The sequence below is a fragment of the Silurus aristotelis genome, assembly GCF_946808225.1.
Source record: "Silurus aristotelis genome assembly, chromosome: 13".
In the NCBI taxonomy this organism is placed as follows: domain Eukaryota; kingdom Metazoa; phylum Chordata; class Actinopteri; order Siluriformes; family Siluridae; genus Silurus; species Silurus aristotelis.
This window is the reverse complement of record NC_139586.1, coordinates 21,840,812-21,865,369: the sequence shown is the minus strand read 5'-3', so window position 1 is coordinate 21,865,369 and position 24,558 is coordinate 21,840,812. Positions and strand designations below refer to the sequence as shown.

General features: G+C 37.7%; 2 protein-coding genes across 2 annotated transcripts in view; one reads left to right on the top strand and one right to left on the bottom strand.

The window, feature by feature from the left end:
- The window catches only part of sh3gl3a (SH3-domain GRB2-like 3a), a 35,844-nt gene extending 16,967 nt beyond the window's left edge, over positions 1-18,877 (top strand). The window contains exons 2-10 of the mRNA XM_083559331.1: positions 1,667-1,735; positions 5,663-5,735; positions 6,179-6,322; positions 7,967-8,100; positions 8,701-8,859; positions 9,237-9,340; positions 10,098-10,222; positions 12,968-13,033; positions 13,508-18,877. Coding sequence (XP_083415457.1) covers positions 1,667-1,735; positions 5,663-5,735; positions 6,179-6,322; positions 7,967-8,100; positions 8,701-8,859; positions 9,237-9,340; positions 10,098-10,222; positions 12,968-13,033; positions 13,508-13,761 — 1,128 coding nt within the window. The 3' untranslated portion in view covers positions 13,762-18,877. The remainder of the gene's footprint in view (positions 1-1,666; positions 1,736-5,662; positions 5,736-6,178; positions 6,323-7,966; positions 8,101-8,700; positions 8,860-9,236; positions 9,341-10,097; positions 10,223-12,967; positions 13,034-13,507) is intronic.
- Positions 18,878-22,133: 3,256 nt separating this feature from the next.
- gjd6 (gap junction protein delta 6) lies at positions 22,134-23,218 on the bottom strand (the record flags this gene model as incomplete). The annotated part of the gene is made up of 1 exon (XM_083559370.1): positions 22,134-23,218. One exon carries the CDS (start codon positions 23,216-23,218, stop codon positions 22,190-22,192), a length of 1,029 nt encoding a protein of 342 aa, XP_083415496.1. The 3' UTR covers positions 22,134-22,189.
- Positions 23,219-24,558: the final 1,340 nt, after the last annotated feature.

The following is a 24,558-nucleotide window of genomic DNA, read 5'->3' as shown; positions in this document are numbered from 1 at the left end:
TCAGGTTCCGCTTTCTGCTTTACAACATTGTTGAGGTTTGAAATGATGTAACACTCTGTGACTGGTTGCTGAAGAACTTCAGACATTACATAAAGTAAAAACATTCAAAAAATCCAAAATCGTTTGTGATCACCAAAGTGGACTAATGTACCGCAGGGTGAATTACATACAAGAATATCTGTGAAAAATAAACCTATTTAATGCAATTAATTACTATTTAACATATTTTTATATAAATTATATATATATATATATATATATATATATATATATATATATATATATATATATATATATATATGAATATATGAATAAAAAAATCATATAAACATCTAATCATACATTTCAGATTACTCTAAAAAGAAAAGTAAACCCACTGTAAGTGTTTTTTTCTATGTTTAAGTTTAAAATGATCCCAAACTTTGGAAACTTTCTGTCGATTTCTTTGGCCTGAATAAAAAAAAAGGTTGGCCTGATTCCGACAGTTCTTAGTCACAAATCTGCCTTTTTTTTCCCTGAAACGACGTTTATTATTTCCTGTTTCCTGTAAACATTCAAAATTTCTAAGTAAACCCGGAAAGCGACAAAGGGGAGAGGGACAGGATCAGTGTGTGTTTGTAGGGTGTAATGGAATACCAGTAACGACTAGGAGCCAGTTTAGTGTTAACACTGAGTAATGGCAGGGAGCAACCCGTCTGTTTACGAATCATAACGCTTTCTCCTTATTAGCTTACAGTCTAAGGGCTGTGTTATGCCAGCATTTCAGGTTCAGTTTACAATGCTTAAGAGAGTATTTATTCACAATTACACAAAAATAAATATCAGTTAAAAGTCTGTTTATTTGTTATTTGTGTCACTGTTTATATCACGTGTCAACAGTTTGTCAGTCTACAGTATACTATACACTATATTGCCAGAAGTATTGGGTCACCTGACCTTTCCTGCTATATGTGGTTCTTCTCCAAACTGTTACCACAAATCTGGAGGCAATCAATCGTCTTTAGATGCGCTATAATACAACTTTGCATTCACTTGAACTCGTAATCCCAAACCCGTTCCAGCATAGCAATGCACCTGTGCACAAAGTGAGCTCCTTGAAGATCTAGTCTACATGCTTTGAAGAGGAAGATCTTGAGTGGTCTGCTAGAAAACAGTGAACTACTGAACTCCTTTGGGACGAATTGGGACGCTGACTGCACCCTCACCTACATCAGTACCTGCCTTTCATAACACCCTTGTGGCTGATGAACACAAATATCTATAAGCACACTCCAAAATCTACTGGAACATCTTCCCAGAAGAGTGGAGGGATTCATAAGAGCATGTCAGGACTAAATGTGGATTGCGATGCTCAAAAATTCACATATTGTACTTATGACCAGGTGACCCAATACTTTTGGCAATATAGTGTATCAAATTTGGGAAATTGTAAAGTAAATTATAATGGACTGTAGCATAATATAAAATGGTGTATTTTAAATGGTCGATTTGTATTCCATTGCGTTCAATTGTAAAGAGAACTTGCCCAAGTGTTTACCAATCGCTCACCCGCTAGTATTTATACGACTTAAATACTCTTCTAAAATTCATTCAGAACTCTACTCATAATAAAATAATCAAAACATAATAACGTTACCTCTGTTTTTCTCTCTTTTTACCCTCTCAGCTACTGAGTGAGAAGATAAGCGGCACTGAAGGGACAAAGCTCAATGAAGATTTCGTTGTGATGGAGCGGGTAAGGACTTCCTCTGGCGCTTTGCTAATTACACTCTTATTATCCTCCTTTTTCCCCACTTGAACCGGTTTCCCTCTGAAATGAACGCATAATTGAATCAGCACGAAGTGTTTTTGCAGTACTGAAAAGTTCTACTCGGTTCCAGTTGCCAGCCTCAGTCATTGATCACAGTTTGTGGCGTTATCAAACATTTACAGCAAATTCCTCGGTTTTAAAGTTTGTACTTTTGTAAAGGTGACACCAAGGTAAATATCCACTTCTTATAGTTTATAAGTAAGAGGCCATTTAAAAAGAAAAAGCATGAAAAGCAGCTGAAGTGTTTGCAGTCCTATCTATATTTGTCACACAGCACAGATTATAATGCGAGCGAGTATTTCAATGCATCTTTTTCATGCATATTTTCCAATTCTAGGATGTATAAACTTGATTGCGTTCCGGATTCATGTAGGGCTGCTGCTATCGATTATTTCATAATCGAGTATATTGACGATTATTCCATCGATTATTCGAGTCATCAGAAAGAAGTAATTATTTCTCTATTAAAGAGCAATAGTTAATAAGAGAGAGAGAGAGAGGGTCCCTGGTGGTCTAGTGGTTAGGATGTGGCGCTCTCACCGCTGCGGCCCGGGTTCGATCCCCAGTCAGGGAACCAACCCCAGCCACTCTTATTGCCGGTCCCAAGCCCAGATAAATGGGGAGGGTTGCGTTAGTAAGGTCATCCAGCGTAAAAACATGTGCCAAATCAAACATGCGGATGATCCGCTGTGGCGACCCCTGACGGGGGAAGCCGAAAGAAAGTTAATAAGAAAGAGAAAGTAGGATGGGTGAAAAGGAACAAGTCATTTGTTTTTCTTTTTCGAAAAAAGTAAATTTTTGTTGCTGAAATTGAACACAAGAATATCGGTGAAAACTAAACCCATTTAGTGCATTTAAATGCTGCATTACATCAAAGTACAAGTACACTGGTCCCCCGGAAATTGCGGGGGTTACGTACTAAGACACCCCCCCCGCGAGTGCCGAAAATCTGTACCCTACGGTACTTTAGTGAATTTGTCTGTACATTATGTCACTTTAATACAATAGTGTTTTACACAAAATGTATGAACTTGTGTAGTGAAAACATGGTTTTAAATGCAATTCCTAACATGAACCTGAACATTCGGTCTGAAGTTATCAGGGGTTGACTGTACAGTTTCATTCAAAATCATGTATCCCTCATGTATTTCTTTATCGAATCCCACACCATATCGCAATGTGGTTTCGTGTCTCTCCGCTGCTTGAAATTTTCCACGCACTAAATCCGTGTGTTTATCGGCAACTTTAAAAACGTGCTCCACTACCTGCTCTACACACCCACTGCCCAGGGACTTTTTAAACGCGCTGTATATAAATAAACATATACAAATTTATTTCAGTTTACTTTAAAAACCGTAACCGTACTGTACAGTGTTTTTCTTTAGGTTTGAGCTCGAAATGATCTCAAACTTTGAAAACATTCTGTTGTGTTCTTCGGCCTGAATCGTCTCCTCGCCCCTCGCTGTTTTCTCCATGTTCCTCCCTTTTTCATTCTGCAGCATCTTCCGAGTCACCGGTCCAGAGCTCCAGAGTTTAGCGAGCTCAGTGCTCCGTGTTTAGTTAGTAATAATTAATTAATTAATTTGCCTCGATTAATTTTTGTAATCGAATTACGCGAGGAATCGTTACAGCCCTAGATTTAAGCATCTCAGGTGATGGTAGAGGGACATCGCGTGTAGGACGTTTTGGAGACAAGGTGAGGGAGGCGAGATTGAGATGTGCAGAGAAGGGACATGGGGTATATCGGTGGGAGAATGCTGAGGATGGAGCTATCAGTAGGGAGGAAAAAGGAAGATCATGTAGGAGGTTATTGATGTGGTGAGGGAAGACATGCAGGTGGTTGGGGTAAAAGAGGCAGATGTAGAGGACAGGGGGTGTATGGAGACGGATGATCCGCTGTGGCGCCCCCTAATGGAAGAAGCCGAAAGAAGAAGAAGGTGATACAGTGGAACCCCGTTGTACGAGCATAATTCGTTCTTGAAAAAAATTGCTCGTGTGTCCATTTGCTCGTATGTCCAAGCTAATTTTCCCCATAGTCAAGTCAAGTTTATTTGTATAGCGCTTTTCACAACAGACATTGTCTCAAAGCAGCTTTACACAAATCAACAGTTAAGGTGAATGGTGTGAATTTGTCCCTGATGAACAGCCGTGGTGACTGTGGCAAGGAAAAACTCCCTTAGATGTTATGAGGAAGAAACCTTGAGAGGAACCAGACTCAAAAGGGGAACCCAGCCTCATTTGGGTGACATCAAGAGTTTGATCATAAATCTTTCAACAATACAGAACACTGGAGAGTGAGAACTAACATAAGTACTGGAGTATAAGATTATAAGTAATGTTCTTTCTGCAGTCTTATACAGTCTATATGGTTAGTAGCTCCTAGTTTTATAAGCTCAGCATAGGAATGAATGTAAAAGTGATTTAATCCGTTCCGAGATCTCATCCGATCGCTTATTTCTGCACTTAAACGTATTTGTAGCCTATTTTTAAGAACAAATACACAGCAAATACACAGCAAATGACCGTAATATCAACATAATTGAACACTTACTCATGTGATAATGGTTGATTGCAAGTGTTACGTCATCAACTAAGCGACTGATGCGACCCTCCGCCGAAAACGGGGAACCGGCAGCGTGAGTTTGCTCGTGCCTTTGAAATTTGCTCGTGAAACAGGGTAAATTTTGCGAGCGAGGTTGCTCGTATCTTCGTTTGCTCGTACAAAAGGTTGCTCGTACAACGGGGTTCCACTGTATGTATTTGTGTAATGATGAAGGGTGTGGCCTCAACACCGTATATTAAAGTGTGCATAATTATTAGGCATATTCTTTTCCTCAGGCAATATGGGCCGAAAAAAGATTGAACTGAATCTGAACAGTTAAAAATTGTAATAAAAAGCCGTTCAGAAGGATGAAGAACTGTTGAAATTATAGATATTGGGACAAGTTTGTCATCGAATGAATTGTTGCATATACAGGGAGTCTTAAAAAGTCTCAAAATTGAAATTTTAAACCTATGCCTTGAATAATTTTAATCAGATCTTAATTTTTTAACTGTCCAAATAACTCTACCTCTAATGCTCATTGAAATGCATCCACAGCATGTTTGTTTTTCTGTGGTTGTTGTGGTTTCTTTCACTAGTCCAAATATAATTCCCTATTTTACGACTACAAATGAGACCAACGTGTAAACAGCCAATCAGCTTTCTGTTATTGGCGCGAAACCCTCAGACGTAAAACAGATTTAGTTTTTCAGCTGCAGGGGAAAGTGCAAGTCTAATGATTCGATGTTGTGATATAGGTCTTACATTGAATTTTTTTATGTCTTCAAAGAAAAAAAAAATTAAATAAAATAAAATGGGGGGGTTTGGGAGTGGTGGCTCCAGCGGTTAAGGCGCTGGGTTGCCGATCGGAAGCCCCGGTCTCGCCAAGCTGCCACTCTTGGGCCCTTGAGCAAGGCCCTCAACCCTCTATGCTCCGGGGGTCCCTTACGAGGGAAATATCAAGGTCCGTGACGTGGGGCCGCCTTCCCGTGGGCTCACCACCTGCAGGAGGGACCGTAAGGGACGGTGCTGTGAGGATTGGGCAGCAGTCGAAGGCGGGGGCCTGCTTAGACTGCTGCCCCCGCGACCCGGATTACGGATAAGCCGAAGAAAATGAATGAATGAATGAATGTCTCAAAAAGGTCTCAGAAACCCCGATTTAGCTGCGAATGCATGCATCTTCCCGTGCGCACGTCCTAGATATTCACGACGAACAGTGCCACAACATAATCACATAGGACTTAGCAACGTTCTTACATCATATCTGATTTTTTCTTTCCCTTTCTTTGTGCTACGAATTTTTTCTGCAGAAAATAGACATCACCAGCAAGTCTGTTTTTGAGCTCATAGCCAAAACCACAGAATACCTCCAGCCAAACCCAGGTGAGAAAACACAGGATATGCAGCTTAACCGCTACACTATTGAGCCATGGAGTAAGCAATACTGAGCCATGGAGCAAATAGTATTTATTATTGTTGTGGTATACATTTTTGAATGGTTCTTTATTTCGTCTACAGTTTGGTCACCTGACAATTATAGCTACAAGTCAGGGAGATTAAAGGCTAATACATGGTCAGAGACACAAAAAAGCTTTTATTCATGTTGTGTCACATGACATCATGACTAACTGATCCATTCATGTTAATTGATGAACTCGCAGATGCCCCCTTGTTTAGATTCACTGTAATTGACAAAAGAAAGCGAGTATATATGTTTGATTATATTGTTATTATAAAATGTGGGTTTTTTTGTATAATCTTCAGTGTTATTGAAGCTCACGAGTGTGTGTGTGTGTGTGTGTGTGTTTGAACGGTTTTGTTCGTAGCATCACGAGCCAAACTGGGAATGCTGAACACCATGTCGAAGATCAGAGGACAGGTAAAGACCACCGGTTACCCACAGACAGAGGGGCTTCTGGGAGATTGCATGCTCCGGTACGGCCGTGAACTCGGAGAAGACTCTGCTTTCGGTACACACACGCACACACCCGCACTCAAAAACCCACAGACTAACTGCAGCGGATATCCTGCTTGTGTCGATGTCAAAAATCAGTCATTACCCGTACGCACTCTGTCTCACACTTTCTTTCTTTTTCTTTTTTCTGCATCGTCTCACTTACAGACACAATGACTGTTGTGTCAAAACTCTGAAAGCGTAAGCGAGTGTATCTTGCAGGTTCTTATTTATGAACTTTTAGGCTTTATTTACTGCAGGGGTGTCCAACCGTTTTTCACAAAGTGCTGGCGTGGGTGCAGGTTTTCATGCCAACCAATCAAGGGCCACACCTGAAAATCGGTCGATTTAAACAAGGTAGAATTTGGTGTGGACTGATGTTTGGTTGGAATGAAAACCTGCACTCTTTTCTTTTGTGGAAAAGACTGGACACCCCTGATTTACAGCATTTGGCAGACATCCTGATCCAAAGCAAATGAATCATATCCCTGAGCAGCCCTGCACTAGCAGTTTAGTGCCTTCAGAAATCCGTGAACCACCACAATTCCACTTTACAGGATGCTTGTGAGAAGTAAATTTACTACTGCATCTGTAAAAAAACGGTAAAATAAATCGGAGGTCGCTTATAGTCAGCTGCGTCCCTGCAAGTTCTGATCTACTGAAGCACATGGTATGGATTCATTTCATGTCTATTGGATGATGTTTTAGAGCTGTAAAGGTTATTTCTTTTTTTATAGTTTTTTTCCTCTTATCTGGTCTTGCTTGTTTGTTACTAAAATTACTAATGTTTTACATCTGAGGTAAACAATCTGTGTTTACAGCTGACTAGATGACTTTTTTTTCCCAACCAAGTTTAGTGAACTTTTCTGTCACTTCTTTCACAGTTTATTCCCGTGCTCTTCCAGAATTCCAGACCTATTGCTTGGAGTTCACCGATATTCTCCTTATTATATATTTGCGCTGATATGGCCCTAAGTTTTTGCTATTGTCCTGCTCCGGGTTTGGTTCGATCATGATTTTCAGCCTAATAGTGGCCTGCTTTCCTGGAACGCAATTGCCACACTTAAAATTAACACTAGATCTTTGGTCTGCTTATTTGTATATGAGATAACGGGGGAATAACACATAAGTGACCATGGAACAGCAGAGCAGCCAAATATCCACTTATTTTTGGAATCTTAAAAAGGGGAGAACCACATACAAATATTTATGATTACATTTTTTATTGTAATTAATATGACCAAAAAATAAGCATTAAAGTTTCATCAGCTGTGTAACTGATGAAAGTTTGTTTTTGTAATGCACTGTATTGCATATAATTATGTAAACATAATACGTAACAATCACATAACACACACATATGCGCTAAAGCATTTATTGATAATGTCCTGATTTTTTAATTATAAGAGGGACTCGATCTTAAACGGAGACCAGAAAGAAAAAAAAAGTGAATGATAAGAATATTTTAAGTAGTAATGGTGATAAAAGTGAGGAATTTGCAATAAAATTGTCTATGCATGTTAAGTAATATTCACCCCACATGCTGATGTACGAGCCTGGAAAGAGTGTACAGAGTTTTCATAAATAGAGGTCACAAAGCATGATTATTGAACCTCTTGATGGCTTGGCAAAGGCTGATGGGAGCGCTTATGTCTTGCAGGTTCTGCGCTGCTGGACGTGGGCGAGGCTATGAAACAAATGGGCGAGGTTAAAGACTCGCTCGATATCAACGTGAAGCAGAACTTCATCGATCCGCTGCAGACACTGCAGGACAAGGACCTGAAAGAGATTGCGGTAAGAGGTCAAGGTTACAAGGAGTACCACAGACATTTAACAACGATACTTTTTTATTAAAGTTAGACCCGTAGTGGATTTTACCGTTAAGTTTTTAAAATAGATACTGGATCAAGAACAAAAAAGCCCAGTAATGATTTATGAAAATGTGCAAAATAAATATATTATGCAATAATTCGAATTATATAAGTAAGTCATCATTAATAATAAATATATAAGCGATCTTCGTGCAGCACGCAGTCTCGTGTAAATACAAACAGCACCGCAGCGTCAGTGCAGCGCCCTCTAGAGGACGTTCTCTTAATGACAGCGGATCAGAAGCCGGAAAAACTATCTGTATGGATTTTTGTCGATAGTTACAGCAATCAGTTATCGGTGCTGATTAATAGGCAAAACCGGTGCCTGTGTTTACTATATTTACTGAGATCTCTACAGTGTATAGTGAGATATAGTACAATAAACAATGTGATGTTGTTTATTAAATTAGCTTTGCTAGAACTTAAAGGAGGCAATTACATATTGCAGACTGCAACTCGACCTGCATGATTCGTTGAAAGCAACCTCTACATTTATTTTCTCGTATTTTTGTTGTTGTTTTAGCATCATCTAAAGAAGCTCGAGGGACGGCGATTAGATTTCGACTATAAAAAGAAGCGACAGGGAAAGATTCCTGACGATGAAATCAGGCAGTCTGTGGAGAAGTTTGAGGAGTCCAAGGAACTCGCCGAGAGGAGCATGTTCAATTTTTTAGAAAATGATGTGAGTTCACCAGAGCATTGCAGTTGGTTTACAAAATAAGAGGAAGTCTCTTACTGCTGAGGTCTTATTAGAGGGTTTATAAATACAGTCATTGAACTTTTGCTTTGTCAGCAATGTGTGTGTGTGTTTATATAAACACACACACACACACACACACACACACGAATAGCTCATAGTGTTTTTTATAATATTTATCAATGCTTACTGACCATTCCTGATCAGATTCAGGAGTTCAGCAGTCCTTTAGCAGCTGTGTATCTTTTTCTACAAGAACAGGCAGATTTTAGTCGTTGCACCATTTAATTGCTCACACACCTCATTTACCATATTGTCATTCCTCCTATTTCTAAACGTGCTGTTTTCCCCCCTGCCTGTAGGTAGAACAGGTGTGTCAGTTAGCATCCCTGATCGAGGCAGCACTGGAGTATCACCGTCAATCCGCTGACATCCTGAAGGAACTGAATGGAAAATTACAGAGCAGGTATCTCAGTGGGAATTTATACCAAACACACATACACAGTCCACATTATTCAGAATTTTTATCTGAAAAGGAAATGGTTCAAAAAATGGTCTCAGGTAAAAAATGAACAGATGCATGTAATAAGATGGAGTTAGACTAGGCATGTTTTTCCAGGCCTGTTCACTGGATGTGGAGAACTCTGTATAAAAAAAAATAGAAAATAACATCGGAGGAGTTCCAGTGTTTAGTGACGAATAGCACATTGTTTTATTACGTTTCGTAAAGTGTAAGTCAAGGTGCTTTCTCAGAAAGGATAGATCATACAAGGTTTGTGCTATTGTTGAAATGTGAACAGTTTACTATCTATTGAGTATGGAGCACACTACACAGGGTCTGCATATCACCTGGTCACTTATGATTTGTCCTTCCTGTGTTGAAGCAGCTTATTATGAGTCTTTTTGTGTCCCAAAAAAAATTTACTAGTCCCATTGCAACCTAAATGTGTACTAACAGAGAATATGGCAAAAAACAAAAGAGTAAAAATCAGGAGTTTATTATTCATATGATGCTTGGCAGAAATTGAGCCAGGTCATGGCTTGTTATTTAATAATCAAAAACATCAGGCGAAATGGTTTTTAATATCATTATTCTTTAAAGATATAAAATGTATGATTTTGACCTGAAAGGATCAAGTGGTCTTGATACTGCATTTGGGATAAGTGAGTAATGTTTTTCATGATCCATCAATCCAGATTTGTATTAATTTTTTTTCCTGCAGGATAAACTCAGCAAGCAACAAACCTAAGAAAGAGTTCATGCCAAAGTCTATTATGTCCAGCCTGAATACCATCAATAGCAATCAGCAGAATGGCGTCTCCCACACTTCCTCTCTAAAATCCACAGGTACCTATTGAACATTGCGATCCATTATTTTGTAATGATTTATGACTTTGTTTCTATTTTTCTCATGCTTTTGTTCCATTTGTGGTGATGTTTATATATACATATATATATATATATATATATATATATATATATATATATATATATATATATATATATATATATATATATATATGATTATATTCTTTTTTTTTTACTGTTAAAATTTTGACTGCTGTGGAATTAGTATATAGGCAAAGAAAGACAAAAGTGTATATGTATATATATATATATAGGATTTAGGTGCTGTGACTAGGCAGGCCACTCCATGATAGATAACACTCCGGTCAAGTGTTCGCTTTTTAAATAACCCCTCAGGGGTCACCAACCTTTTTAAAACTGAGAGCTAATTCTCGGGTACAGATTAATGTGAAGAGCTACCAGTTTAATACACACATCTGAAATAACAAATTTGGTGTGCGTGACACTGATCATGTTAATGATTTTTCACAATAATGATCAACAATGAGCTATTTTTTTAGAAAAGGCCCGCGGGCGACTCATGTGGTCCTTGCGGGCGTCACCATGTTGGTGACCCCTGCTTTAGCTCATCGTGTTGTTGTATGGTGAAGTCGAGTCCAATTAGCTGCAGTCCAGATGAAATTACATGGTGTTAAAATATGGAACGGTAGCCATGTTGGTTCAGTTTTCTAACATTTTGTGTTACAGATAATAATAATAGATTCAGGGACAAAAAAAGCATTTTATTATAGGGTGCTGTTATTTTAAGCAGCTTACATGTAACATGTGCTATGATGTTACAAAAATCAGAAGCTATTTAAAATACTAAATTGCATTAAAGTTTATTTCTTAAATTATTTCTTAAATCTCCTGTCTATCTGTCCATTACAGATATTCAAATGAATGGAAAAAGTAGGTTCCTCAGTTTTTACTGCTGATAAAGTCCTTTAAGCAATTATATACACTTATAATTAGATTAATAAATAAGTACAAATGAAATAATTATACATTTTATGTTAAAAGCCTTGCTGAAACTGTCCCTCAAAGATAGTATTTTGGTTTATATGAGCGTGTATGGTTTAGAGACAGTGGCACTGAGTAAAAGACAGGAGGTGGAGCTGGAGGTAGAAGAGCTGAAGATGTTGAGGTTTTCGTTGGGCCTGACGACAATGGACAGGATTAGAAATTAGTTTATTAGAGGGACTGCACATGTAGGTCGTTTTGGAGACAAGGTGAGGGAGGTGAGATTGAGATGGTTTGGACATGTGCAGAGGAGGGACATGGGGTATATCAGTAGGAGAATGTTGAGGATGGAGCCACCAGGGAAGAGGAAAATAGGAAGACCAAGGAGGAGGTTTATGGATGTGGTGAGGGAAGACATGCAGGTAGTTGGGGTGAAAGAGGCAGATGTAGAGAACAGGGGGTATGAAGACGAATGATCCGCTGTGGCGCCCCCTAATGGGAGAAGAAGAAGTTGTTGTATGTGGTGGTTCCCTCTAGTGGTTAAAATGGAATTTAATCGTTTTATTGTGCACATCCAAACATACTCCATATGGACAAAAGTATTAGGACACCTGATTTTTCTAGTTATAATTTTTTTTTATATAACTTATATAATTTTTTTTTTATAACTGCCACCACAAGGCTTGAGGCACACAAATGTATTGGATGTTTTTAGACCCAAACCTGTTGTAGCATGATAATGCCTCTGGGCACGATCAAATTCAAGTTTATTTCCATCGTACTTTTCACAATGGGCATTGTCTCAAAGCTGATTTACAGAAGGTAAATTATAGAACCAAAAAAATTTAATATATGTGAATTATGTGTTTTAAAACCTTTAGAGAAACCAGACTCAAAGGGGGAACCCATCCTCATCTGGGTGAAGGGTGATATAAAAAAATATATATAAAAAAATCCAATCCAAAAGGTGAGCTTCATGAAGAGTTTTTTCATGGTTTACATTGGTTGGAATGGAAGATCTTGAGTGGACTGCAATAGAGATCTGACCGCAAACTTATTGGACTCTTTTGGCATGAACGTGAACGCTGACTGTACCCCAGGCCCCCCATAGCCTATATTATACTATATTATATTATATTATATTATATTATATTATATTATATTATATTATATTATATTATATTATATTATATTATATTATAGTCTACTATATTTTATTAAACTATATTATATTGTATTGTATTATACTATATTATATTATATTATACTATATTATATTTTTTTATATTATACTATATTATATTATATTATACTATATTATATTATATTATATTATATTCTATTATATTATAGTCTACTATATTTTATTAAACTATATAATATTTTATTGTATTATACTATATTATATTATATTGTATTGTATTATACTATATTATATCATATTATATTATATTATATTTGATAGGTATTTAACGGTATGAAACTGTGTAAGGACACATCTGATTGGGTAAAAACAGTTTTGTAATGACAGTGTGTGATCATTTAGGTATTGTATATTGCAGAATTCATTAATGGCAGCTTTTGGATCGCAGGTCCAATACGGAACCTAAGAAGCAGCTTTCACACCGCAAACACGTCTCAGATAATCGACTGTATAATAAAGAACATGCAGTGCAAATCGATTTCTTGTTTTGTTAGTTTTGTGATCACATTAATGCTCATCATTGACCTCTGTGTTTGTATGTGTGCACCTCATGATCACGCTCTACAATTTGGTGTCAGCTGAATACATCAATTATCCACCTCCTATTAACCCAGAATGGCCTGAAAGACCCAGAGTGGACAGTCGTGAGTATATACTAATACTATGTAATATACTATGGAACTTGGGGAAATAATACATTTTTTTTAAAACAAAGGCATGAATCGGGACAAATACGAAAAACGACATGCATCAGAGATTTTAATGAAACATATAGTATAGTTGGAAGTTAGAAGGAGCGGCTATTCTGAGTTACTGATGTGATTTATTTTAAATCAAATGAGTTATTATAGACAAACGACATTAAGAATAAACTGGACATGTAAAGATATATAGCAAGGATTGTTAACCTTATTTTCTGCCCAACAGCCTGGTGGTTAATGTGAGGGGTAAAATATTTCGAAATCAAGCGTGGTGTGATGCATTTCATTTTTTTTTTCTTTCCCATGATCTGTTAGTGTTCTATTCTTTGCTTTGACATCACAGTATCAAACAGTTTGATGTTGCATTCAGTTTAATGGGACATCCATGAAACTCTCCTATACACATTTGTTTCCTAGACGTGTATGAACAGGCAACCGATCAAGATTACTTCGAACCCGACACAGAGACGGAGCTGCACATGGACCAGCCGTGCTGCCGCTCGCTGTACGACTTTGAACCCGAGAACGAGGGCGAGCTCGGCTTCAGGGAAGGAGACATCATCATCCTCACCAATCAGATCGACGAGAACTGGTACGAAGGGATGATCAACGGCGATTCGGGCTTCTTTCCCATCAACTATGTCGAGGTCCTAGTGCCCCTTCCGCAATGAGGCTTGTAACACTGACTCTGCACGAGAGACCAACCCTATGGAAGCGTCCTCTTTTCACTGCTTTCTTTTTCAGCTTCTCATAGTAGTGAATCAAGACAACCGGAATTGTATTAAAATCTCGATGAGTACAGAACCGTCTCAAAAGATTGAACATGTCCAGTCATCTTGATCCATTATTTCTAGACATTTAGTGACCTGGATGCCTGAAAAAAACCCATTATTTTTAAGTATTTATTTCTCTTTTATATGCAGTATCCTGTTCGGCTTTTGATTTAGCCTTTGCCATTTGTTTGACCCGTTTTTTTTTTTTTTTTTCAGTCTCGATAATTTTTTTTTTCTTTTTGCACAGTTTTTCTTTTTTTTTTTTATAATATGTATGTGGTTTAGCTTATATGTGAATGCACTGAGCTTAAACGTGACCGAAACCCAATTTATAAAACTGTACTTCTACTCATGGGAACGTTTATATCTCCTCAAGTACTTAATATCCGCACCTCTCTTGCCCTTGTTTTCTGTTCCCATATAAGTTATTGAGAGTGTGTGGATTCACGACATCAGTAACGAGCGTTGTATCGTAAACGAATCGGTTTAAAGAACGAGGTGGGCGTATGTTGTGCCAAAACATCACGCCATAATTCTTCCCAATTCACAAATCGTCTACTTTTTGAAGCGGCAAATTGAAGGACTCAAAAATAGATATATTTTTTAAAATGTCGGTGGCAATTCGTGGATGTTACTGTAACAGTGGAGAGAGTAGGTCAGTCAATGTTTGGGTTTCTCAACCGACCCCGTTTTAAAGGACCAAAATTCTTGTTATAAACAAACCAAAAAATATCTGTAAACATAAACATGCACTACCAGAGTTCTGATTACTTAAAGTCTGTTAATGCAATGAGACTGTTTCCGTGCTCTGCAGAAAGAATACAGTCAGGATACAGAATACATTTCTGCAAAATATCTAACAAATAATGTATGTCATAGTGTTTCTATGACGACGATGCAGTGATTTTGCATTTTAAATAATTGCTCTGCATGTGTCTGTTAGGCCACTTTGATCAATTTGAACATTATATTTCGAAAGAATTCCATCAGTCAAATTCATGTGCAAAGAGTTACATTAGAAATATAGATTGGTAAAAAATCTCCAGACCTCCAAATGCCATTAAAGGTGAGAGGTGATGGTATAAGGATTGAAATATTATAGAGCTTTTCTCAATCCAGGTCATGAACAGAGCACTGCCCTTCAGGGTTTGGTGTTGTTCTTCCACAAATTCAGCAGATTCGACTGAAGGATTTTTCAAGGAGAAAAAAAAGCACCATGTATGTGATTCACAACTATCGATGTGAAACACCGGTGTGATGAAAAAGAAATGAGTATCGTGTCTGAATGATCTCCAGGCTGCAGCACACCAACAAAATGCTCTTTTTTATAATGCAGAGTAAAAACAAGTTTGCCTCTATTTAGCAATTTAGCTAAAGCATGCACTCTATTGTTCTACATTTTAGAAGAACTGCAGCTCAAAGGCGACTAACAAGAAACAGAAGCCTTATTTTGTAGATACATCAATCAGGTGAAACTTTATGGCCACTGATCAGGCGTAACATTACGACCCCCCCACCTTATATTGTGTTGTGCCACCTTTTGCTTTAAAACAGTCCTGATTCTGATAGATACTGACTACTGCAGACCAGGAACAGCCCACAAGATCTGCAGTTTTGTTTTGTTCTGACCCAGTCGTCTAGCCGTCACAATTTGTCAAACTCGCTCAAAATCCATTTTTCCTGCTTCTAACACTTCAACTTTAAGGACAAAGGGTTCACTTGCTGCCTAATAAATCCCACCCCACTAACAGATGCCATGATAAAGAGATAATCAGTGTTATTCACTTCACCGCTTAGTGGTCATATTGTTATTCCTGGTTGGTGTATATCCTTTAAAATGTTTACACTCAACTGACTGTTCTGCTACACGGTCCTAAAAACACCGGTCTTACAATATTCTAAATACGGGTCAAAGCAAGGAAATGTCAGGACTAAATATGTGTCGTTATTTGGATACGACTTTTTCACATCCTCTGCGAACTCCCCGAAGTGCTTCTGTATTTGGAAATCGTGCTCGTATTGCACTAAAGCTTTAGTATAGACAACTCAGTCACATGGCACATGTATTTTTCCTGTTTGCACTTTCTACCCGTCCCTGTGCCATGTCATGAACACGAGTGGACATCAGCCTGTCTCGGTCTTTAAAGAGATCGCCATCAGCACGGACCGTCATTAATGAAAACCTTCAGCTTCACCATCGAGATAATGTTGTTTTGTTTTTATTTTTTGCCATAATATTATACACTAAATGAAATAACACAGTGTATCGTTTTTCCAGCGGGCAATCTGATTGTATACAAAGCTTCGAAAATTACATTTTATACGAGATCCCGATTAGCCAAGTGCCGTAATTCCAGTTTCAGATCAGGGTTATTGTTGCACCGTCACAATATTGCGTTTAAAACGTACGATCAAATACAATGCGAGATACAAAAGACTTGTACTTCGGAATAATAACGAATCATTTCATGGCATCCGTACAACAGTTTTAAACAAAACAAAGACATGTTCTTCTAAATCGTATAATAAATGTAGAATATCTTCCAGTAAGTTTGCACCTGATTATCAACACATGAATAGTCCCAATATAACCGGCGCTGCGCAGTTTAAACGAGCCATTTTAAATTTATTTCCCTTTATGATGACGACTTTTCATTTCCTGATGTGTGAAGATATGTGCATGGCTAAGACTGCCTTTTTTATTGTTTATTTTTTATTTTTGCTTTACTCTGTTTTGTCACTGAGGCCTTGTTTCGCTGGTACGTTGACTGACTCGATGTGATTCCGTAGAAAAATTGATTATTTTGATACAGTATTGAATTGAGGCTGCAACTATACATTAGCTTGAGGTCTTCTTTGTTGTTTCGAGTATTTGAGTCTTTTTAAAAAAAAAATAAAAAAAGAAGAGCATGCGACTGAATCATAGAAATCCAGCAGCAGGATACAAATCTGGAAAAAGACTCTGATCGCAATGCTTTCCGTGTTACGCCACATTCGTGTAGTGGTAAATTCGTATATCAATGATAGAATAACCTCAATATTAAAATCAATCTAACTAAAGTTTTTCAAGTATCTGCTGCAGCCTGAGTATAAGTGCTATTACACGGCACGTACGCTTTATGGACAAACGTTTCCAGACACCTGACTATAAGATTCATTAGACATATTTTTAAACGTCCCATTCCACATTTGCTGCTTTTAACAAGCTCCACTTTTCCAGGAAGATGTTGCACTAGATTTTTGGAGTGCGCTAATGTAGAGTACTGATGTAGGCGAGGAGGTTCAGGGTGCAATCAGCGTTTCAATTCATCCCAAAGGTGTTCAATAGGGTTGAGGTCAGAGCTCTATAGCAGGCCACTCCAGATCTTCCAGTCCAACCCATGTAATACTTATTTTCATAAAGCTGGCTTTGTGTACAGGGAATAGGTTTTGATTTAATGCCACCGTTTCTAAAACGTATCCTATACAATTGTGTTTCTCCAAATTTGTGGTAAAAGTTTGCGGAGAAAACATGTACAGCTGAACAGTCAGGTGTCCCAATACTTTTGTTCGTATAGTGTACCTGTGATCTTAAACTCTCAGATTATGATAATTGCATCATCGTCTATCACAGCTCATAATATCAGCACGATATTATGCCATTTCATCGATATTTTGTACATTTCCGAGAAAGCCTTCACGTTGATATTCGTCCTGGATCCCGAATGCCATCAATTCAGGCTTCTACCAAATATGATACAAATGTTTTATGTGTGAACTGTTGCAACATAGTGAACATTTAGGACTGATTATCAGCACAAGCCCAATACACACTTGGTCCAATTTTTTCCAAGAGACCAGTTTGTTTAATGGAAAACAGTATTGTACATTTAAATTGCCATAATAATATTGCAGGTTTGACTAAAACAGAAAGTGGTCAATATTGACCAGGGGCACATTTATTTCCATAGTATTTTTTTATTTTTCTGGTTGCCAAGTTGGTAAATTTCCAGCGAAACCAACAAAACCACTAGCTTGCGCTTGAATACAAAGTCAAGACAAAGGAGACGAGCTTAAGCCGGCCTTAATGTGAAATCCTTAAGCTGTGGTGCTTCATTAATTGAGCCTTTGTTAGACGGTTTATCATACAGGAGACCAGAGGGGTGATGCATTAAATTTTTTATTGCTCTTTATAAAAACTTTAGTCATGCTTATAGCTTATTTGCTCGTTTATTCAACAGACTTAGAAACTGTCAAAATGTAAAGGAAAAGAACAGTATGGTCAAAAGTTTGTGGACAACTGGCCGTAAGATTTGCATGTGCTTTTTTTTTTTTTTTTGAACATCCCATTTCCCGTTTACTTCCCATTAGCTGTTAGAGTAACCTCCACTCTTCTGGGAAGATGTTCCACCAGATTTTGGAGCGTGGAGATTTGTGCTCTTTCAGTGTTAGTGAAGTCGGATTTTGATGCGGGTTAGGAGGAATGGAGTGCTGTCAGCTTTTCATTTCATCCCAGAGTTGTTCAATAGGGGGCACTGTCATGCTGGAACATTTTACGTGTCGCCTAGTTGTCAAAGAGCCACATACGGCTAAGTCGGGCGTCTTAAAACATTTGTCCATATAATGTTTACTTTTGACATTTCCAAAAATGTGCCTTAGATCTATTTCTAAAGCACATCATGATGATGAATGACGCAAGTTATTATAAATATTTAATATACTTAACCAACGTTCACTTCCAGATCCAGAATGATAATAATAATGCTGAGTCTCTCTGGACTTTGTGTAAAACACTACTGACCCGCTACCTTTACACGTTTTGGTCCTGTAGCCCTCCAGCCAGTTTTCTCACTACAGTATTTGTTTCACAAAGAGAAAGCGAGAGAGAGAGCGAGACAGAGGGAGGCAGGTGGACCATATGTATTAATTTTTATTATTTTACTCTCCAGTATAATTTATACAAAGTGTTTTATAGATGTAAATGTATATATTACAAAATGTATATTGCATAAATAAATGACAAATGCTAAATAATTGTCTAGCACATTTACTGTCTGTTTTATTTGTATGCACACATCAAAAGCAACCTCTGATCCTGTAAATAATTTGCTTTTAACATACATTTGAAGAGATTGATTATCTATCTATCTATCTATCTATCTATCTATCTATCTATCTATCTATCTATCTATCTATCTATCTATCTATCTATCTATCTATCAATTTGATCTTAGCATCAGAATTTCTCAGTTGCTTTGGAGCATTTCTCGAATCATCCTTAATATTTAAACGTGCATTTCTCTAAACAATGCGTACAAACATCACAAAACATCGGATTTCTTGCAAAAGCCTGTACTTTTTCCAAAATCCTGAGTTTATCTCTCAAAAGTAAGTATTTGTGTCAATAAACATGTCATTCGCATCAGAATGAAAAGTCTCTTTGTTTGTGAACAATGAACAAAATTTTTATATCAAGGATTTCTTCATATAATATTTTTTATTTCTTCTGTTTGGCATCTATGAATTTTAGCAGCACACATTCATTTATTTCATTGCATATTTGATTGATATTGGTTGCAAGAGACCGGACAGGATTCCCACTTTTACTGTACTGTACAAGTGTTCGTTAGTTTTTTAGTTGTTCATCCATTTTCAGATGGAAAAGTCAGATGTCCTGAGTCTTTTGCCCATATAATGTATGTAATGTATAATTAGACATTAAAGCAACCTATTTATGAGTCATTACAGTAAACAATATATATAATTTTTTGCGTTTTATAACTTTATGTTGAAAATACTATTAAAACGATTATTTTTAATATTATTATTTTTTTATTATTTTTTATTTATTTATTTATTTATTATTATTATTATTATTATTATTATTATTATTATTATTATTATTATTATTATTATTATTATTATTATTATATATATATATATATTTTTTCCTAACACTCTACAGCTTTACCCTAAAGTGTCCCTGCACAAATATACAAATTTAAGTATGGCATGTCTTTCTGAGATCACCAGAAAAACAACAACAAAAAGCATCTTCCTCATACCGTTATGAAGTTTGTATGGGAACCTTGTTTAAAGTGACCACATCAGCTCTGTTCTGTCTCAGTACAGCGGAGCTGCTGTTGTGAGACAACGCAGGACAGCCAGATAACATGAGTGATGTCTTGGGTTTGGCTCTGAACCACTTACCACTTGACCAACAACCGATGAACATAGACTAAAGGCATGCAGCTAAATGCAAATACAGTTTATAAAACTATCGTTACAAGAAATTGTATTAGAATTTGCATTTTTACATTCTGCCCAAGTCTGTTAGTTTACATAACAATATATAGTATACTTAATGGTTTCCTTTTTTATGCTTTTTAAATTTGTATTTTATAGATAGATACTAGTAGATAGATGTACTGTCATTTGTTAAATCATTATCTAATGACAGTATATTACCCCATACTGATCACTTTTCCTAAGGACTCCTGTGTAGGCCAGGTCATGTCTCGACTTGTGATATTTTGAAGTTACAATGGATTCATCGGAATGCATCTCATACAAGCTGTAAGACTGGCAGTGTCTATTATATCTTATCACCCAAAATGCTTGATAGGTGTTTTGATTCAGAGCACAAGCCTCCATCTTTTGTATGAAGCTGGTGTTGGATCTGTGATGATCACAAATGTTGAGCTATTTTATGAGTTGCTCAGTAGCTCCTAGTTTTATAACTATAATGACTGTATAAAACTGTAGAAAGAACATTACTTATAATCTTACACTCCAGTGCTCGTTAGTTCTCACTCTCCAGTGTTCTGTATTGCTTAATGACTATAATCACACTCTTGATATCACCCAAATGAGGATGGGTTCCATTTTTGAGTCTGGTTCCTCTCAAGGTTTCTTCCTCATAACATCTAACGGAGTTTTTCCTTGCCACAGTCGCCACGGCTGCTCATCAGGGATAAATACACACCATTCAAAGCTGCTTTGAGACAATGTCTGTTGTGAAAAGCGCTATAGAATTAAACTTGACTTGACTATGATTGTGTTCTTGGCCTTATTGTAGTTTTTTTATTTATTTATTCTTTCAAATAAAAAAAAAATTTTTTTTTGCATCATTAACAACAGTTTAATGCTGTACTTTTATGGCAGCACGCCTTAAATCCTTACATGCCAGTTTTGAATTCGATAAATTTAGTTCAGAATTCGATAAATTCAATGGCACATTTTTTCGAGATGTTCAGCTCCACTTTGTTACTTAAATGTCACAAAATATCAACATTAATTAAAAAAAAATGAATTTTTTACACTTTGACCCGTAAGTATGGATTATTGTGAGTGGAATTTGTTTATTAGAATGGTTAAGAATATTTAAAAAAGATTGGGGCAGAGACGGCAAAAGTACACACATCCTTCACTCAAGCAGAAGTACAGATACTCATGTTTTAAAAGCTGACTATACTTTTTTACTCAAGTTGAAGTAAAGAAGTTTGGGCTCTGACGTATTTAGGTAAAAAACAGTAAATTTAATACCTGTTTTATTGTCCTGCTGGTAACTGGACCTCATCATATTAATGTATTGATATTAAAGAATTTACAAATTTTGTTATCAAATGAATGTGACCAGTCTGAACAATCACCATATAGAACACAAGCAGAGAAAAGATGATGATCAGGTAATCCGGAATGTCTCTGTTCTCACTCATGTTTACATCGCTGACTCCCTCTGTCTCATCCACGTACACACCATACTTCCTGTTGCCTTCTGCCCTGCTCATTATGAGCTTCATAAACTAAATGTATGCGGTGTGTGTGTGAGCCAGGAAATGATACACCAATGGATTGAAAAAGTCACTCAATGACAAGAAACAGATTGATGGGCTGAAAACGGTGCTGAATGAGAAGAAAGAATATTGATCGTGTCTCCAAATAGATTAAAAGTAAATTAAAGAGCCTGTTTTTAAAATGTAAAAAGTGCAGATATTTGTGTCAAAAAAATCTAATGAGTGAAAGTAAAAAGTTGTCCAAAAAGAAATAGTGAAGTAAAGTACAAATACCAGAAAAATCTACTTAAGTACACTAAAGTAGTATTTGTACTTCGTTACTTCCCATCTCTAAAGTGGGTGAATTAATTAATTATGAATCCTTAGATATACTGTAATATTTTGTATGACTGTTACATCAAAGACAAATCTGCAGATATTCCAAAAAAATGCTTTATTTTCATGTGTTGGTGTTTCACGCTCAGCATATGTTTTGCTTAACAAAATGGGAAAAAATGTCACTCACTTGTTTTAAAGAAAGGTGTAAATTATAAAGGATTTTTCGATTCGGTTTATATCCAGACTTCTGCACTTCGTTTGGACACTTTTCCTTTAAGTGACTGCGTTTTTCCTCTCGAGACATGTGCGGTGTTGTGTCTCTCTTTCTGCACTGACTTTGCTTTCTCGTCTTTTAACGGTACGCAGCACTCATTTCCTGCACACGTCCACTCGGGTTGATTCTCCACCAGCAGCTCCAGCGTAGGCAGAGACGTTGTACTGCTCCTACCAGAGCGTCTATTTATTGCTCCGTAAATACTGCTCCTGCATCCGTCCTTCATTTGCATAGACCTTCTGATCTTCTTCCAGCCGAGGTGATTGAGCTCCAGGAAGTTTAGCAAGATGCAAAAGACGCCCACGCAGAACATGAAGATGAGGAAGATGCTCTTCTCCGTGGGACGCGAGACGTAGCAGTCGACGCGTTGAGGACAAGGAGGAACGGCGCATGGGAAACGAACCGGGACGCAAAAACCAAACAGCAACCACTGAAGGGAAAGGAATGCCAGCTCCAGTGCGGCCCGAGAGCAAACATGAAGCACGTAGGCTTTGGATAGGACTCCTGAGGAACCTCTGGTTTGAGAGACGTTTTTTTGGACAGTGCCACGAGCCAGTGAAACACACATGCTTTTTTCCGAAATCTCAGCCACCTTGTCTCTCAGGTGGTGATGAGAAGTAATGGAGCAGCTTTCGGAATTACAGTTTCGTACACACTCATCCGCACTTTGCCCAGGTGTCATCTTGGAAAGGTTGTGCCAGGTGTAAAGAATGAAGAAGAGTGAAGGCGTGGACACGGCCACAATATGGAAGACCCAGAAACGTGGTTGAGAGATGGGCGCGAAAGCATCGTAGCACACGTTTGAGCAGCCCGGTTGCAGTGTGTCGCACACGAACATGGTACGCTCATCTGCGTAGACGTCTTCCGCTGCCACGGCAACCACCAACAAACGAAAAATTGCCATCACTGTCAACCAAATTCGGCCAATCAGAGTCGAATGCTGATGCACGGCATCGAGTAGCCGCTTCAGCAACGTCCACTCTGTCATTGCCACCTTGACTCCCACTGCTCCAATGATTTAGAAATTAAACACCCCAAAATTGTTGTCAGTTTAAATCCCAGACTGACTCGAAGGGCCCCAAGTTCTTTAGCAGCACTCTTTGACCCTCATCAGCTCCACAGAGGCTTCTGATTCCTTGCTTGGACCCCAATTCTTATCCAATCACTCACTCATTGTATTCAAACCTAATAACATTAAACAAATTCGAAAACCGTAACTGCATTTTCATAGCTCGCTACTGAAGTGCTGCGGCTCCTCCGTGCCACCCTTCCCTTTCTCAATGCTTCGAGATAAGCACCCGCCCGACGTAGGCCACTTGACTTCAGGTCACATGGTGCCTTCTTAGTCATCTTCAACCTGGGCCATGTTTTTAAAAAGGGCTCGAGCAGACGGCACTCTCCTACTTCAGATAGCGTCTGGTTCTTTTTAGCTCCGCCGCTGCTCAGAGATAAAGGGAGCTTCCTTTAAAAGGATGGATGTTTAAAAATACAGTTAAGATAGCAGATGCTTTTCTATTCCCTGCTCAAACGTTCTCTGGGTTTGTTCTTTCAGTATATTCTTTGTTTAGTAAGATCGAGTTTGAGAGTTTGATCCTGTGGTGAGGTCTGTGATGTTTATGCACAACATACAGAGCAAGTGATGGACTAAATGGACAAGATGCTCACAGTGTTTCACCCAGCCAGCCAATAGCATTTCAACCTGAGCTGGAACCATTTCCTTCTTCACAAAAAAAGTTTCTTTAGTTTATCCCTGGAACTACATTACTTGAAGTCTTTCATCCAGAATTAAACTTGTGAAGGGGTTATTGAAGTCATGACAATTCTCCCTACTACATACCAGACTCAGTTTTTCAGTTTTATGTCAATATCACTTTTAACAACGGACATTGTCCCAAAGCAGCTTTACAGAGATAAGGAGGTAATAAAATATGAATTTTAGAGCTGTCAAAATGAACGCATTAATAACGTGTCAATGAAAATACATTTTAACGCCACCTATGCAGCACGCATTTCTGTTTGACCGTTTTTATTTAAAATATAAATATGTGAGGCGAAATTCAACTTCAACGCAACACACATTTAGTCATGTCACTAAACAATTGTTTTACTGACGCGGCAAGTCTCAAATCAAGCACCAAAATCCGCTATGATGCACACATCCACCAGTTAAAACCGTCCGTGTGGAAACATAGCAAAAGTTCCATTTGGTGTTCTGATGATTTATGTCATTTAAAACACCAGAATTACTTCCAAAACATTTACAAGGATATTTTGTCTTCATGTTGAGTCTGGTTTCACTAATAATAAACCTACGTTTGCGTAAAGAAT